The sequence below is a fragment of the Didymosphaeria variabile genome (assembly GCF_027946475.1).
Source record: "Didymosphaeria variabile strain IMI 356815 chromosome Unknown scaffold_1, whole genome shotgun sequence".
Classification (NCBI taxonomy): Eukaryota; Fungi; Ascomycota; class Dothideomycetes; order Pleosporales; family Didymosphaeriaceae; genus Didymosphaeria; species Didymosphaeria variabile.
Window position 1 is genome coordinate 789,746 of NW_026611620.1, and position 17,854 is coordinate 807,599.

The 17,854-nt window shown below is 53.8% G+C and overlaps 5 protein-coding genes across 5 annotated transcripts; 3 read left to right on the forward strand and 2 right to left on the reverse strand.

The window, feature by feature from the left end:
* Positions 1 to 935: 935 nt before the first annotated feature.
* N0V89_000232 (uncharacterized protein) lies at positions 936 to 2,084 on the reverse strand (the record flags this gene model as incomplete). The annotated part of the gene is made up of 4 exons (XM_056209056.1): positions 936 to 1,022; positions 1,076 to 1,794; positions 1,878 to 1,972; positions 2,020 to 2,084. The coding sequence occupies 4 exons, from the start codon at positions 2,082 to 2,084 to the stop codon at positions 936 to 938; spliced, it is 966 nt and encodes a 321-aa protein (XP_056075878.1).
* A 3,259-nt stretch (positions 2,085 to 5,343) lies between these two features.
* Positions 5,344 to 7,091, forward strand: N0V89_000233 (uncharacterized protein; the record flags this gene model as incomplete). Its single annotated transcript, XM_056209057.1, has 5 exons — positions 5,344 to 5,621; positions 5,675 to 5,733; positions 5,786 to 5,825; positions 5,879 to 6,370; positions 6,419 to 7,091. 5 exons carry the CDS (start codon positions 5,344 to 5,346, stop codon positions 7,089 to 7,091), a joined length of 1,542 nt encoding a protein of 513 aa, XP_056075879.1.
* Positions 7,092 to 8,308: 1,217 nt separating this feature from the next.
* N0V89_000234 (uncharacterized protein) lies at positions 8,309 to 11,715 on the forward strand (the record flags this gene model as incomplete). Its single annotated transcript, XM_056209058.1, has 5 exons — positions 8,309 to 8,457; positions 8,547 to 8,663; positions 8,773 to 10,637; positions 10,684 to 10,736; positions 10,807 to 11,715. The coding sequence occupies 5 exons, from the start codon at positions 8,309 to 8,311 to the stop codon at positions 11,713 to 11,715; spliced, it is 3,093 nt and encodes a 1,030-aa protein (XP_056075880.1).
* Positions 11,716 to 14,257: 2,542 nt separating this feature from the next.
* On the reverse strand, positions 14,258 to 14,884 carry N0V89_000235 (uncharacterized protein; the record flags this gene model as incomplete). The annotated part of the gene is made up of 3 exons (XM_056209059.1): positions 14,258 to 14,458; positions 14,555 to 14,588; positions 14,637 to 14,884. The coding sequence occupies 3 exons, from the start codon at positions 14,882 to 14,884 to the stop codon at positions 14,258 to 14,260; spliced, it is 483 nt and encodes a 160-aa protein (XP_056075881.1).
* A 1,145-nt stretch (positions 14,885 to 16,029) lies between these two features.
* Positions 16,030 to 17,833, forward strand: N0V89_000236 (uncharacterized protein; the record flags this gene model as incomplete). Its single annotated transcript, XM_056209060.1, has 5 exons — positions 16,030 to 16,104; positions 16,125 to 16,625; positions 16,670 to 17,047; positions 17,096 to 17,761; positions 17,816 to 17,833. 5 exons carry the CDS (start codon positions 16,030 to 16,032, stop codon positions 17,831 to 17,833), a joined length of 1,638 nt encoding a protein of 545 aa, XP_056075882.1.
* Positions 17,834 to 17,854: the final 21 nt, after the last annotated feature.

The following is a 17,854-nucleotide window of genomic DNA, read 5'->3' on the forward strand; positions in this document are numbered from 1 at the left end:
TCGTTTCCGATGCTGTCGATCTGCTGCTCCTGTTTTTCCGTATTGTCAGAGGTTGATGGCTGGGGATGCGGCTGACGGGAAGCGGCGTGACGGTACTGACGGTACAAGTTGACGCTGCTTTCAGTGTGTTCTGCCCGTCGAGAAAATCTTCGAGTGGCTTCACCAACTTGTGGAGCGCAGGTCCAAGGTTCCATTCGGACGGTAACGCCTAGATATCGGTCGAGATCTCGGTGATGATGTCGTCTAGGGGACCGTACGTGTCTTCGTGCCGCAGCTGCTGGGGTGACTTACGAATGATGCGTCGATACAAGGTCGCTCTGCGCGATACTCTGCGCGGTTTCTTTCGGATGTGTAGTGGAGAGGGAAAAAGGTTGGGATTGGCGGCTGGTGGCAGAACAACAACTGGTTGTGTTGACGCCATGCCTTCACACGTTGCCTGGCGGATTCGAACAAACAACTAACTATAAGACTGCTTCACTCGCGCCCATGCCAGGCTGCTAGGATATCGAGCGGGACACCCCGCAGCTGTGCGGTCGGAGTGAGCCTGGGCTCGTCGACCTATTGATGTTCTTTGTAGTCGTTGAAAACACCGTGTCGTAATATCTGCAGGTACCGCTGTCTAGAAAAACACGCCGCCGGAATAGAGATGACAATGTTGAGCAGCAATGGAGTATTGAACATGTTAGACAGCAAAGAAAGGCATGATGAGGAGACCAAGTGAGATTATCAACGTGTGCCGACGTTCATGAGGGAACTACGACGGAGAGATCGAAAGTGGGCAGTTACTTGGAACCCAACGTGCCTGCCCGTTCTAACATGACCAACCCACTCATGCCCTCGGTCTCTTGCAAATGGTACTTGTGCCTGCACTCATACCGCGTGCCTTTTGGGGGTATCATGCTGCAATTGACAATCAAAACACCTTTCACAGTACCCTATATCTCCGCAGTTCTTGAGACGAATATCTCTAGCTCCTTCTGCATCCTTGCCGCAGACTCTTCCTCACCGTTGCGGAAGCGGATCTGCCAACAAGTCAGTGCTGTTTTCCCGTCATGCGGGGGAAAGATTAACGTACAATATCTTCGCCTGCTGATCCACCAAAGAGGACCGGCTCCGAAAGGCTGGCTTTGACGGCTTTCCTCACACGTTCCTCCCATACGCCCTCCCAATTCCACTCTCCTGGGCGGCGATTCCTGACAAGGGTAGAACCTTCCGTTGCCCGACCTTGAAAGCTTGCTTGAGACTCTGCCGTTGTTGACGTAGGCGACGATTGCTGAGTCTGCAGCGCAGATGCGCGATACGCGCGCCAAGCATGGTACGCGCTGGGGTTTGCTGCTGCTTCTAAGGCGACGGAGTCAAGTACGTGCTCATCACTGAACGTGCTACGAATGTAGTCTAGTACGCCAACAATAGACACAGGTTTCGAAGCAATACCAGTCAGATCCAGCGGGGCTGGTGTACCGTCTCTACCGTCTGACTGTACAGGCGTGTAACTCTGGACGGGTGTACCTAGGCCCGACCCGCTTACATTGCGGGAGCTTGCTGCGGACCGCCGTGCCCGTCCGAACCACTGCGGGAAGCCGTGTCGGAGACTGAAGCCACCCGGAGGCAGTCGTTCTTCATCGGTTGCACTCACGGTATCCGTGTCCGAAGATCCCGTGGTGTACGTGTACGTGGTGAGTGGCGTGAGCAGCGGGTGGAAGACATCGGTTGAGAAGGTCACGAGGGGAGGCAAAGACGGATAGTTGGGTGGGAATGAGATCTGGAAACGCAGCACTGCGGGAGCATAGGGCCCTGTGCATGGTGAACATTTGCCGGCAGGTTGGATGGCGAAGACAGCGACAATGGTGATGACTGTTTCGGCAGATATCAAGTACCTTTTCGCACAAAGATGACGCCAACCCACAAGGAGGGGTCACCTGGCGTGATGCTCACGAAGACGCCGTCGAGTTGGGCATGTCGCAGACTGGAGCTGTGCACTGTTAGGCGCCAGTGCAGAGAGCCAACGTTACGACTCACAACTCGACAAGCAGGTGCTGCCGCCGGAAGGAGATGAGCGCTGGTGACGATGCGGGTAGAGGCATGTTGCCAGCGAGATGTCGAGAGATGCTAGCGGTGAGAGAGGTGTGGGATGAGGTGCGCCTATCCCCGAGCGCATTAGCTGCAGATCGTCGCTTGGCGCTTGCTTCGGCCACTCGTAATCCACCCGCATCTCCATGTCGCTGCCGACTTGTCGAAATCTCCCCGTACGTGAGATCTATTCAGGGCTCACGCGCTCACCATTGTCGGGCATCCGTTCCCGGGCGTCTGCCCCCGTACAGGCCGCCTCGCTAGCTCGACGACGTGGCAGCGCGCCCGTGGAGAAGATGGCCGTCTCACCGGTGCGATGAAGAAGGCGCCCTGTCGTCGCAGCCTGGTTTCTGGTCACTTGGTCACTTGCAGAATGCCTCTGCCAGCTATGTCACGATAATCGAATCAATGCGCAGCGCCCGATACCAGGGACGACGCCCGTTTACCGGCCGCTTCCATGTTGGGCTCCCGTCGCAGCAGGCTCCCTGCGCCGTGGCTGCAGGAACTAGATGAGGCAATCTGCCAACATGCTCGAAGATCTGCTGTGCCATGTCGGGCGCGAATCGCTGCAGCGCAGAAAAAAAAGGCGGTGCATCTGAGAGATGCAGGCATGCAGGCGAGGTTCTGCGCCCCGGTTGAGAGCACTATTGAGACTTGCAACAGCGAGCCGGGCGGATGGGCCGCTCGAAATTGGTCGCAGCGCCAGTTGAAATGGTCCGCTTGCGCGCAACACACGCCGTGTAACTGCGCGGGCTCGACGTGCGCGGGTGCGAATGGTCAAGATGAAACGCACACCGGAGCAGCAAGATCCAACCTGACCGCCAGCGCTTAAAATTTTGGATGGTCTTGCGACGTCTGGGCAGTGGCAGGGTGTGAGTCACGTGGCGTATGGAGAGCCCTGGAGCCCTGGACCTCCTGGGGGTGACGTTCACAGAATCCACACAGAGCCGTTGACTCGGAATGGGGCCCGCCGACTCGGGTCTGTGGGAGGTCACCTGCCACCGTCGAAACCTCGGGACGCGGCGGCAGTCTGCTTCGGCGTGTCGCAAGCGCTGCAGAGGGCGGTGAAACGCCTGGCCAGCGTCCGTTTCCTGCCAGGCGTCGGCCGTGTTTGCCCTTCCACGAGGCGCGACCAACAGTCGAGGCAGCGTCATTATTAGCGCTGCGCCCATCGGAGGATTCTGGCAGCAATCACACCGCGAGGACCACCAGCCTGGCGTCGCGGTTTCGAGCCCAGAAGCCGCTAAGAACACTGGCCGTCTCACATTCTTCGACGCTAAGCCGCTACCCCTGTACATCGTGTCAATCTCGCGTGGCCCTGCAAGCAACCCCGGCCCTGCCTTGCAAGAGCCAGCCTTACGTCCACACCGCCGCACTGCCGGCTCCACTCGCAGCGAAACAGCCGTTATGCTTACCCCTTCTAGCCGCCTCGCCGCGCAAACTCTCCTCGAGAGCTGCTTGCGACTGTCTTGCGACACGCGACGGAACAACTTCCGAGCCCCACGATGACGAGCAGCAAGCTTTCAGTCTCGCCGTCGAGCAGCCCCGGACCAGGCCAACACGCAGCCGTCAGCTGATGCTATCGTGGGCCGTATCAAGGAGTCGTGGTGAAAGATGACGGCACAGCGGGCATGGCCATAGCCGTAGCCTTGTTCGCCTTGGTGACCATGACAACAACGCGACAGGCCAGAGTCGCTGCGGATGAAGCTGACCGCGTGCGTGGATAAGATGGTAGACCCAGAACCAGCAAATTACGGCGCGAAGCTGGGTGCGGAGACGACACGAGAGGTTCTGAATCCTCCCACGTTGGCTGACAGGAGCGCGACTCGCGTCGCAGACCGGCGATGCTATTCTCCATCGTCATCTGTCGCATCACGATGCATAATCCGCTGTTCTCTTGCCGCCAGCCGTCGTCGGGCACAGTCGTCGAGTCGACCTGTCACGATACACCGCCATTTTGTACGGTATGCTGCCACGCTCCCACTTCAGTCACCACCCAAGGAGGCAGCATGAACCAGCACTGATTCGCGGGGCATGTTTTTAAAACAATAAGCCGATGCTCCGCGCTCTGACTCGCTCGCTGTCAAAGATTTCTATGATCCTGCGCAGAGCTTGTTGCCCCTGAACAAGCTGCAACGCCGCCGACTGTCTAGTCGAGGAGCGAATAAAGGGCGTCGGACCGTGGGAATTCCATGTTTGCCCCCGGGGAAGCTGAAATAGCTTCCGTCTCCGGTTGCGGCTTCAGAGCGGCCAGAGGCGGTCGGCACGACGTTCAGTCTTTGTCAGGTAGCGGCAGGGTACCCTTGCATGATGCGTGGTGCGCTGATGGGCCTGCTGCAGCCTAGGAATCTGTCCGCTTCCGCGGGTTTTGGCTAGTCCAAGCCCACATGCTTTGCCGGGACGTGCGTGGTGATCTTCTCTTCGCGAAATTCTGTCATGCCACTCCTCGTCGCTCAACGCTCATACACTTGCTACCCTGGTCCACCTTACTCGGTTGCCTCTAGCACCTCCAAAGCCTTGGTTCCGCTCATGCCGGCTGTGGTCCTGTGTGCTGAGAAGCTTCCATGGCCCTGGCCCACGTTCAGGGGCAGCAAGCCCAGTCTTGCCCTCATCTCGGGCACACAGGCGCGCATTCCGTTGGCTTGGAGGCACAAAGTGATGTACGAGGGTATTGGACACTGGTCGAGCGCCAGCACAGCTTTCCTGGCGCCGTACCGACACGATTATGACCATGCTTTGTCCAAGACGTGGCTCCGCCCTGGATTATATGTGCTGGTCCTCCCGCTGTCTCTATCCGCCCATTACGACGTATCCACTTCCACAACAATCACCGCCTGCTTCCCCGTTTCCTCCCCGCCGCTATCATCCTTGTCTTTAGCAGCGGTCTACCCGCTCACAGGGCGCCACTGAAATCTTCCACTTCTCGTATATAACTTCTGACGCCCACCTCTATAACACACTGACCCCCTTCTTAACACCCAAAGCACTAGTGTTGTCGCCTGACACATTGCATATGTATTGCTGGCCTCTGCAACAGCTTGACATCTACCCTTAGCCCTACCGTCACGCTACCACCTCACCTCCTCCCTCGCCGCACAGCGTCTACACAGGCACAATGGCTCGCCATGGCGGGGTCTCTACCTACCCATCAGACAAGACACCATTTCCCTACAGACAATTGGCCATACTCGGCAAGTCCAGAGTAACTTGTGCAGCTACTCTCAATTCTAACAGACGATAGCACTTTGCCGGATATGCGAACCAATTGCATTCATGTCAATCTTCCCGTATGCGTACTACATGGTCAAAGACTTCAAGATTACGGACGATGAGAGCAAGGTTTCGATGTATGTCGGCATGATCACTTCGGCCTTCGCATTCATGGAGTGCATGAGTGGCATTTTCTGGGGACGGCTCAGCGATCGGATCGGGCGCAAAAAGGTTCTCCTCGGCGGGCTGTTCGGAACCGGCCTGAGCATGCTGCTGTTCGGCTTCGCACAATCGCTGCCCGTTGCTCTGTTTGCGCGCGCACTGGGTGGAGCGCTCAATGGGTGAGGTCATTCGTGGGACCGAAATGCAGTAGCGCTCGCTAACGCGGACGCAGGAACATCGGCGTTCTTCAGACTACCGTTGCGGAATTGGTAACTGTGGAGAAGCACCAGCGTAAGTTTATTGCCTCGGCGATCTGAGATGGTGCGCTGACTCCTTTGCACAGCGCGCGCGTATTCGATCATGCCCTCTGTTTGGTGCCTTGGGTAATTGTTCCCCTGGATGAAATGTGAACCCAACACTGACCGCTCTTTTGTAGCACCATCGTCGGCGCGTCGCTCGGCGGAATTCTCGCCCGCCCCGCGCTGTCTCTCCCTGCCTGGTTCCAGGGCACCGTTTTCGAGACGTTTCCGTATCTGCTTCCGAACCTTGTTTGCACAGCAGTAGTTGCGTTTGGACTTAGCGTGGGTTTCCTTTTTCTTGAGGAAACACACGAGGATCGCAAATACGACCATGACCGCGGTACCGAACTTGGCCAGTGGATTCTCCGCAAAGTGTGGGGACAACCCGCATACGAGCCCTTGAGCGACAAGGATGCACCTTTGGACGAGATGAGCGCCATGTTGGGAGGTGACGACGCAGCGGCGTACAGGAGCAATACCACCTCACCGACCTTGTGCAGCTCGCGATCATCCATTTCTGAGCCGCCCCTATTTTCGTTGGAGAAGGAAGTTGTACGAGCGCCAACTGTCCGCGATGCGTTTACGATGCAAACATGCTTGAACATTGTGTGCTACGGCATACTCGCATTGTAAGTGATTCTCCGATTGGCGGAAACGTCGACTGACAGCTTCTGAAGTCACACGATATCGTTGGAGCAGCTCCTCCCGATCCTCATGTCCAGAGACGAATCAAGAGGAGAGGACCGCAACCTACCGTTCTACTTCACTGGTGGTTTCCACTTGTCGACTCAGACAAATGGCCTTATTCTCAGTATCCAAGGTGTCCTGCAGATGTTCGCCCAGCTCGTCATTTTCCCTTGGATTAGCAAGAAGCTTGGGAACCTACGGACATTCTGGCTGACCATCGCACTTTACCCATTTCTCTACATCATGGCACCCTACCTCGCGCTCTTACCGAAGAGTTTGCGCATTCCCGGCATCGTGTTGCTCCTTGTGTGGAAAGTGACGGCTCAAGCACTCTCCTACCCGTCCCTGGCCATCATGCTGGCCAACGCATCCCCATCCAGGAAGGTGCTCGGTACCCTGAACGGTGCTGCAGCTGCTTCTGCAAGCGTCATGAGGGGCTTTGGTCCTACGGTCTCAGGCGCCGTCGACTCGGTCGGTGTGCAGATCGGCATGTCGGGTTTGGCATGGTGGACCATCGCAGGTGTTGCCATCATCGGCTGGGCACCTGGATTTGCAATGCAAGAGAAGCGCAAGATCACCGAAGACGAAGAAGCTGGTTCAGACACCGATTCCGTTCTCACCCTCGCACTGGACGGAGAGGCTGGCGTACGGCTTCCCAAGTAACCACACACGACTACACATGACGACAACTATTCACATCCCGCGCTTTTAGCATCGGCGTTTACTGCTTTCCATTATCAAGTACCGAATATTAATACCAGCACCATAGACACATAGTTCACTTTTATCTAGAAGGAATAGGCCTCTAGGCCCGGCGTTTTCTTACAGGCGGCAATTTTGTAGCACAGGGAATGGACCAGGGCGGAAATCTGCGGGACAGCATTTACTAGAGGGTTTTCAGGCGAAGATACACAAAAATCGGCTGCTCCTCGAAGCAAGCTCGGCGTTGGCATGCAATAGAAGGATCTCACAATACCCAGGGCAGTTTGGTTCAGTCCAGTTCTGTTTTTAGATAACTTCAGCGCAATGCATTACCTCCTTTATATTATTATCTCATCCGAGCTTCCTCTCGAACTCACTTCAGGGTCCTGTGACAGGCTGGGGAAACAGTGCCGCGGAGAGCAACTGACTCGCAGCCGTTTCTGACAGAAAGTCGCGGTGAGACGAAGGGCCACGGACAGGTCAAAAACGCGAAGTGAGGCTTTCGAGGCGATGTAGGATGTAGGCTGGTCCAGGATGGGTAAATCCCGCAGCCGTTTGGAGCATGTCTTCGCTTATTTCGCGAGTAGAGAGGGCCAAAGTGCCGTTCCATAGTTTCGGCTCCTGTCTGATCGGTGTGCTGGGTTGCAGGGAGCCACGGTCCGAGTCAGGGATGTCATCGTCCGGTTCGCGCACGAGACATAGGGCGAACAGGTAGCTAAGTTGTGCATTCGTACATGGACGGTGTCACTTGAGCATGCGATGGAGGCAGACAGACTCGACTTTGGGGCGGGCTGGGCACGGCTGCGTCGAACAAGCCGTGTCTTTGCTTTTGGAGAGGACACGGCGCTCGAGGTCACATGGCCAGCGTCGAGCGCTGAGTGGATGTACGAGTAGATGGGGTGCCTCGGTTGGTTTCCGCCCCTCCGCCGTGGACAAGCACAGTCGCTGATAAGAGATGCAGCCATCCACTAGCCTCCTCCCCACACTGCCTTCTCCTCGTCGCTGCGCAGATGGAATCATCCCGCGTCCTGCTCCTCCACGCCGCGCGTTCGCACCCCCGTCATCGTCGCTTACTCCTCCAGCCTTGAGAGCGCATGTCCGGTGCGGGGCTGGACTACCTGAGCTCCCGCCGACCGCGATCTTTGGAGTAGCGCCCGCGAGCCCTGCGATGCGCCCTGATGACGGGCCTCAAGCGCGCGCACGATGAGTCTTCTCATGATGCCGACGCCGCCTCTCCCCACGAAGCAGCTGCGACCGTGAAGCCGCCCTCGCCTGCCCAGGCCGCGTCGTCAGCTTCGTCCTTCCGGAACGTCTCTGCCTGCAACAGGTCTGTGCCCTCACATCCTCAAATGCGCCGGCTCTCGGTCTGTGACAATGTGTGATATAGAACGTTCCGCTTACGTGGGCCGTGTGCAGGTGTCGCCTGAGGAAGAACCGCTGCGACCAGCGCCTGCCGTCCTGTGCCTCTTGCGACAAGGCAAGCCAGAAATGCGTGGGCTACGATCCCATCACCAAACGCGAGATCCCTCGAAGGTGCGTCGCAAGCCTCACTTGGTATTTGCGCTGGAATTGGCCACATGCCTTTCCGCGGGCCAACACGCTGCCATGCCATCTCCAGCCCCCACAGGCTAATTTGTCCCAGTTATGTCTACTACCTGGAGACACGAGTCGCGTACCTGGAATCACTACTGCAGGACAACTCCGTCGCATTCGCTGCCGCTGAACAGTTCAATCCGAGCTTCCAGCCCGCCGATGGCTCTGCGTCGAGACCACCATCGGCCACCGGCCCACCGCAACAACACAATGGAGTACCAATCACACCAACTGGTCTCACCAAGGAGGAACAGGATCGCAATGATCGCGAGAAGCTCACCAAGCTGGTGTCAAATATTGGCATGGTGTCGGTGCAGGGCGCAAGCGATCCCCGCTTCTTGGGATCAACATCCGGCATATCCTTTGCCAGGGTCGTGTTCGCGGCCGTGAAAAGCTCGGTTTCGGGATCGTCATCTGAGCGAGGAAGTCAAAGAGGCAGTAAACAATTGACCACGAACGTAGCAGATGGCGGTACCTCCATGCGAGACAGCTTCTTTGGTCTGCACACCAAACCGACATTCCAGCAAGCTCCCTTCCCCGAACGCGAACTCGGTGCTCGTTTGGTGGATCTCTACTTTGAACATGCAAACCCGCAGATTCCGATCTTGCACCGAGGCGAATTCATGGAACTTTTTGAGCGAGTGTACTCATCTGGCGGGGGGCAAAGGACATCACGCGAGTCATACATGCTCAATATTGTGTTTGCCATCGGAGCCGGCATTATTATGGGCAGTTCGGACTCTGGCGATTCACCCGTATCCGACGGTGCACCGACCAAATCTAAACCGATGTCGCCTTCGTCAAACAAGAAGCGGCGACTTGCAGGCTACCAGCACCAACCCGAGGAGTACCACGCCTCAGCAATAACGCACTTGGAAAATTTCCTTGGCAGTACACCGGCCGCAGACCGACCCGATGGCTTTGGTGGAGGCTTGGAAGAATTGCAGGCCGTATTACTTCTTGCGGGGTTCGCGCTGTTGCGCCCTGTTGCCCCAGGTCTATGGTATATCGTCGGAGTTGCCGTTCGGTTGGGTGTCGATCTTGGGTTACATTACGAAGACGGGGTAGGGATTGACGGTTTTGGGTCGGAAGACCAAGCCCCCGGGAAACCGGAAGTGAAAGAGGAAGAGGATGCGACCGCGGGTGCAACAGCTGGAAAGATTGATGCCAGGGAGCGTGGCCGCAGAGAGTGGGTTCGTGATCTCCGACGAAGACTCTGGTGGTGTGTATATTCTTTCGACAGACTGGTCAGTACATGCGTTGGACGACCCTTCGGGATTACCGACCAGGTTGTTACAACGGAATTCCCATCGATGCTCGATGATCGCTACATCACCAAGGAGGGTTTCTTAGATCCACCCGAGCATATGCGAAGGCCCAGCTACAAAGTCGTGGCGTATCACTATTTCCGGCTCAGGTTGCTCCAGTCAGAGATACTCCAAGTGTTACAACATCGACAGGCCCAACAAGCAAGGGCGAACGGGACGAACGAGGGCAATCAATACATGCACACGAAGCTCCCATCGCCATTCTTGGCCAACTTTAATTCGTTTCGAAGGTGGCGTGTGGATATCGATAGGCGCCTCCTAGAATGGAAAGACTCGGCGCCAACCCAACAGGACGCTGGCGTGCAGTTTTCTCCGCTCTTCTTGGAACTCAACTACTGGCAGGCGATCATTATGCTGTATCGGCAAAGTCTAGTGGTTCCAATGGGGCTCGCAGGTGAGCTTGGCAGCGCCAACAGTGAGGTGGGAAGCCCGTCGGTAATCAGTCTCGACGAGAGAGAAGACGAAGAACTTGTCTTCTTGAAGGTCGCGGAAGCCGGACAGAAGGTGCTCAAGCTGTATCGACAGTTACATCGCGTGCGCTTAGTCAACTACACGTTTCTGGCCACACATCACCTATTCATGGCCGGCAAGTCTTATCACTACCCTTGCATTACAGGAGCTAACTTGTTCAGGGATATCATTCCTGTACGCTGTTTGGCACTCACCTGCTGTACGCAGTCTCTTAGTAAGTCTGCGCCCCGATGCTGTGGCACCTGCTTGCATCACAACTTGTACTGATGATCTACACTCAACAGTCTCTTGATGATGTCGACTTTACCGTTCTAGCCGCGACATCCGTGCTTGGCGACCTGATCGAAAAGTGCCCACCTGCAGAAGCATGCCGTGACGCTTTCGACCGCATGAGTAAAGCGACTATCCAGATGTGCATGTCGACCACAGGTTTTGGGCCGCAAGCACTGCGACCACCGCATCACAAACGATCGTCTCAATCGCCGGGCACAGCATATCCACCTGCGTCGGATACAGACACTGAAATCCCAGGCTATCAATCAACAGGGTACTTCCAGCAAGCGCGCCGGCCCATACCCCGCTTCGACATGAATCTCAAAGACCTATTCTCGGAAGACGAAACGGATAAACGTTCTTTCAGCCGCATATCAAACCAAGTGGGTAGTATGCGCCCCCCACCGCCACCTCAACACGTGAAACAGGAACATCAGCAAATGCAATCGTTCACCACCGACCTCAAGATATCCCCACAGATGCGCTCGCATCATCACCAGCAGCAACAGCAAGAAGCATACTCTTTTCCCCACCAAAACCTCGCCTCTCCCCAAAACCAACACCAACAATCCTACACACCCACATCTACAACAACCACAATCTCCCCACTGATGTCTCACGCACCCAACCCCAACATGACCTCGCCCTACCAACTTACGAATCAACTTCCGTACAATGCGTTCGCGCAGAACATTACGTCCACGTATCCAGATCTGGGCACCTTCAACGATCTCGACTTCCTCGATTCGTTCCCGGTGCAGGGGTCGAGCAGCAACCCTAATGTCACCGATGCGGCGGGGCCGCTGCAGGATCTGGGATTCGGGATGGGATTCGGAGATGGGACGCATGATTGGAGTGATGGGAATGGGTTGGATCTTTTTGACGGGTTTTTCTTTGGAGGCGGACCGGGGAATGGGTAGGAGGTCTGACGACTTCGATGCCTGTTTCCTTCGTACATATGAGAGTAGAAAAGAGCTTGGGCGGAATAGTGGATGTATGCGGCTTAGCCTTTGCTCGTGCATAGATGGTCTCGCTGTGCGAGTCGGGCGCTTGACGACTGGAGGTTGTATAGATTCCCCCTACTTGTTAATATTAGATTCTATGTCTGATTGACGATATCGTCTTTTTTTCAGTCTAGCGATGTTCTTGACTGTTGACTCGTTGACGGGACGATCCATCCCCTTCTGTGTGTACCTGCGAGGGCCTCATGCTAGGGCGCTTGCTCTTTCTCAATCTATTTGTCTAAGAAGTCTGACCCTCTGCCTTCTCTCTCGAAGCGAAAACATAGCACACTCTGTCTTGGATGTTTGCTCGGTGCTTGCGACATTCACGGCCGTAGTGTTAGGCTCTCTGAAGAACCATCCGGACTACCAGAAGATGCACGACGGGATCGAATATCACTCGCGTATCGTTGCATCATCGATAGGAAAGCACTCAATGAACTTCCGCATCCTACGTTCAGCTGAATCTTGATCAACACGCAGACTCTTGAGGAGCGCTTGACCTCGGGATCGGCCGGCAGCGAGGAAGTCTTGTGGCTCGAGGAGGTGCTTTATTGTCCAAACATCCCCACGACGGACGGGTGGATTAATATCACGCTGAGATTCTTGCTCGCCCACTACGTCAAACTGTGCTTATGGAACCAGCTCGATCTATAACGGCCTGGGCCTAGGTGTTTCCCAATCCCTTATCATTACAACGAGTGATCCTTCGGCCAGATTGCACAGTTTCTAGGGCTGTCTTGGCTATTCGCTTAGCTGTCCATCCTTTGTGACGAAGGGACTGTGCGATGGCCGACAGATAACGTCGCCTGGTATGTATGTGGTCGGTGCGTCGCCTGGGCAAGTCTACAAAGATGCTCCGGTCGGAGGATCATTTGTTATCGTAGCCTGAATGGGGAGGATCTGCATTATCGAATCGCGCGATGATTAGCACTGCTATTAGACACTAATCGACTGATTTCTTACTGCAGCGTTTCTTTACGTCCGTGGCATGTAGTATGTGCGTCTCCGCGAAGCTATCGAATCTGTTAATAAATGGAAGTGGAACACTGTTCTTACTCGTGAGTTCAAGAAGGTAATTGTGACAGATGATACAGGTCACGGCTTCGATTACGACCAAGCTTTGTATAATATTTTAATTCGGCCTGCGGTCGTCATGTGAATAACCCACCGTTGAGCATGGAAATGCCTCTTTCACTAATACATGTGTTAAGCCAGCTACCCGCAAGTGTCCTGAATCGTGCTACTAGAACGTAAACTTTGCTACTCCGGACGATTAGGCCGTCAAACGCGAGGAGCAAAACCAATTCCACGCCCTGTCGTCCTTCCGAGGGGTGAGGGCTTCTATTGAGCCCTTCCGTACAACGCACTAACATGTTTACAGATCGGGTTCGTTGGCTCTCGACTGGTGATGTTTAAATAAGCCATCGAGACACATTTCGATTGGCCCTTGCGGGCGGGTTGTATCAAGGGCTTCATGCTTTAGCTGACTCAACAAGTAAACGCGATGCGGTAAATGAATTGGTACGGGCGGATTCACGACCCTGGATATCCCACTGAAGGCTGAGCTGTATTTGCACACAGGATCAGATTGAGTTAACGAAACGATTCAAACATTCGAGAAATTGAGATCATTGACGACTTTTTTAAAGAGATGTTTCTTGAGCAATGTATTGATCACGATGGAATGACTTGAACTTATTCTAGTTTCCATCTCACTACATTCGCTTTGTTACCCTGCCCACTCGATGCTTTGTAGGGTGACAAAGTTAGCATAGCTTTATGTTTCTGCTTTCCCCATAGTGACTGAGGCTCTAAATCGGAACCGTTGGTGGAATCCTCTATTTGTGGTTAGCTTGGACATCGGCTATACATTATCGAAATGATGTTTAGACATTCGTCATGGAGTAAGTTACCAAAGGTACATAGTCATACGGTACTTACTAACGTTTATATGCTAGCAAGCTGATAGCCAACCTTGTTCTCAACGCGCGAGAGACCCTACCAATAAAGGCAGAGTTTTTCCCTTGATCTCTGTGCGCGTTCAAAGAGCTCTGTGTACAATTAGGTTTCATGCTCCATTTGCGCGAAGTTATATCAAATCATACGTTGGGCTTGCTACTTGCTTAGAGCCTGCCATTTCATGGGCTCGAAACTTAAACGTACGGGTTTACAGCTCATTGCACTAGATATTTCGCTCTGCTTAGACCTTGCGAGTTTACTGGATGTTCACGAGCAAGAATCCAAGATTGAGGTTTGTCGTTATGAGTCGCTTTTGTGTCCTTGTTTGAAAGGTATACGGACATATATATTCGACGAAGCTCTTGAGTCCCTGGGTCGCAGCCCCTCGTATGTCGTTCTGAACACACGCCGCCGCCCTCGGGGAAGGCACTGCCGCACGTAGAAAAGATCATCGATGCCAAACAGCAAGAGCGTTAAAAATCTCTAGAATTCATAGCAACTAGCTATTGAAAACACCCTCCCTACCGATCACATCCCAGCCCGGCCCCTCAAGCAAAGAGTACACTCGTGGAAAAACCGAAGACAATGCGACATGTGTCCAATCCTCTTCTTCTTCGATAGACACCAACATCATAAACGCCTTCTCCCAAGCTGTTGCGTCATCTGACTCCGCATCTTGGATACTCCTGTCAACGCAATTCTGGCCAATTGCTAAACAAGCAATGTTCCGTGGAATTCCCCAGCTCCACTGATTAAGACCTTTGATCTCACGTAACTGGTCTCCGAAACGTCTTACAGTTGTAAGGCTCTCCACCCGCTCGCGAAAGTGCCTAATCGTCAGCATTAGCATGCACTCAGATAGTCGAAAGAGTGCTTACGCGCGAACTTGCGATGACGGCGCGCCTTCCATTGCTGGGTCCTCATGGACATCCCAAGAGATGTGTGGTATGAGATCTTCGTCGCCAGATTCCTCAAGGTTCTTGTGCGTGCGACTCTTAAAGTATGCCATGAAGCGTGTCCATTCCTCATCATCTTTGTAGGTCAGGCGGTATATCATGAAACCAAGCTTGCTTCCGGGGAAGCGCGATAGCTGCTCTCGAAGAAAGACGCAATCTTGGTCGGGCATTGTACCTATATCATTATGAGTATGCCTTTTATTTCCAAGCATTTCGGTACGAACTTTGGGAACTACAATGCGCTAATGGCCAGGCGTAGTCTCTCGTTCCCAGGAGATTTAATGAAGAGGGTGAAGAGTATGTGGCGTAGTTCTGTTCAGACGTTGGGGTCAGCTTGGTTTAATATACCCGACGGCACGGGTCTCAACGTGTCACGTCAGCCCGACTAGCGAAAAGCGCTCAGATGGACGGAGAATGCACCTCCGCAGCGACATATACTTGGATAACTTATCAATCAAAGGCTACGAGCATGCATAGAATTTATGACAAGACTTGACCCCACTCAGTCTAGGGGAGTGCCTTCCGTGATTGTAGCCCCCACAGCGTCGCCAAGGCCAGGGGTGAAAAGGCCAACGGACACGATCTGGTGATTCGTAACTGTGCCGCCCGCTGGCAGGAAACCCGAAGCATTCTGCGCCAAAGTGCTCGTAAGTGTTCGCGAGTGTGCCTCTCACAGTTGGACGTTGCATTGCCACCGGACATGCCGTACGCCTGCAGCCGTTCGATCGAAATCGCACTCCGTGAACTTGTAATTCATTGTGATCTGTGAAATGAATCATTTTCCAAGCGTCTTTTCTAGATGTATTGAATTCTGTCCGCACATTGCTTGGAGTGAACTATGAGATGGATATGATGAAAGCCAAATGTCAAAAGATCGATGACAGACATGCAGATGAAAATAACGCCAATAGGCGTAGGAAAAGGTCGGAGCACGCTGTGAAGACCATGATGCAGCTGTCGTCCGTCTGACAACAGTGAACGAAATGAATGAGTATACCACGTCCTTATAAGTTATGTGTTCCGCCCAACCGTGTTTCCTCATGCTACATCGCTTTCTTCTCTAGTCATTCATTTTTACTTTCGAGCCTTCCTCACTATCATTGAACCCTCAGTCGTCACTGGTCCTTCATCTAGGCACCATGCATTTATACTTGCTGCGCAAGTCTTTTCTCTTCTTTGGAATCTTATTCGTTCTTACGCAGGCCTTGAGTGTTGCGGTGCAACAGTACGTACAGACAATGTCAAGTATACAAATAATGCTAAATATGCCCAAGTGCGGGGATCAACGGTGCTGTCGGACTGAGTGGCTCCCAGGATGGAGAGGCTGAATTCATCCTCGAGGCCCGCGTTCCCAGGGGATCTAGAGGCGGATCTAGAGGCGGATCGCGACGTCCTTTACCAAAATCTAAGTCAGGAACGAAGCCTAAGTCAGGAACGAAGCCTAAGTCAGGAACGAAGCCTAAGTCAGGAACGAAGCCTAAGTCAGGAACGAAGCCTAAGTCAGGAACGAAACCTAAGCCAGGAACGAAACCAAAGCCCAAGCCCTCTGCCGTCATCTTTCCGAAGCTCGAAGTCCCTTATCTAGACACAGCAACTGATCTATGTGGCATTTACATTGACTGTGTCGACAAAGACGCCGGAAAACCGAATCATTTCATCGTCACCGTCGAGCAACCCGCATCCAGTTTACGAAAGCACACTCTCACGAAGCGAGTTCGCACACCAAAGGGCTTGAAAGCATTGCCGTACCCCGAAAGCTCAGATTTTTACTCTGCGTCCCGCGCCTCGAACACGAAGGAGATACTCCGCTTCCAGAATACTAAGGTCGGAAGCACGGTAGTGAAGAGTTTCCCGTCTATTCTGTCGACCGAGACGTACGGAGGTAACTATGCAACCGAACACATAATCGAGGTAAGGAAGATCCCAAGTTGTAATCGCCTAGCTAACTCTAAAAGCTCCAAACTATAGGTCTTTTTCGCGATTGGGCGATAAAGCGAGATCCAAAGCTGGAGACCTTCTTCTACAAGGAGTGGGACAAAAAAAGTACGACGGCCATAATTCAAGGCAGGACCAATAAGCCGCATTACTATGCCGAGCAAATTAAGAAAAAAGGCGCTCAGGAGCGCCTGACCCTCAACGATTTAGTTTTCGAAGCCCTCGGAAGCACAGTGAATCCCTCAGACTTCGTACTGCTCGAAAACGAGATTAATGGATACAAAAAGCAGCTCTGGACTATCCATCATCCTATGGCGGCTAAGAAGTTCGAGGACGCATACCTAGATGCCTCGAAGGGTGCACGACCTTCTAGCGAATATCTCAGCGCAATCCGGACGGTACGTCGAGCCTACTCCTTCATTGTGCACGCCCGCTGATTTACACAGGCTTTCGGGGTATTTAGCTACCTAAGCTCACCAACAGTTCACAGGAAGATGATATCAATCAACAAGAACGTGAAGAAAGAACTCAGCAACGCGGCACAGATCACTGGCGCTCCAAATGTCCAGAATCTGGCGTCGATGTGGGACACTTTCCTTGAAGACCGATTTGCCGAAATAGATGAATGGGCCAAAAAATGGACTAAGGACAGCATCGACCTAGCACACAAGGAGGTCAAGTCCGCTCTCGCGAATTACGAAAAGATGTTCCGCGAGCGCAAGAACGCAGAGCAACAAGCGCAGAAAGGAGCCAAGGCAGGCAAGGGATCCAAAGGCAAGGGCAAGGCACCCGCCTCGTATGCCGACGAGCAGAAAAAGAAGCAGAAGACATTGTCCACGAAGCTAGCTCAACAGGGTAAAGAGCTGCGCGCACACAGAGCGGAGCTACGCACGCTGAAGGCAACGCAGAAGGCTAGCACGAGGAAGTGGAACAAGACTCAGAGAGAGGCGCACCAGATCAAGATCGACAACGAGAAGGTGGATATCAAGGGGGCAGAAAGGGCATATGGGCTTACGCAGAGGGCGATTCACGAGCTCTACTCGTATTCGGTCAAGATGATCATCACAAACTTGAAGAAAGACCAGGCACAGTTGCTCAACTTTGAGAGAAAGGTAAGCACACTGAAGATGCCGCGCCTTTGATTGCACATATACGTCAGAGCGCAGGTTACGGGTGCCGGTTGATAGGCTGTTCTGTCAGTCCTC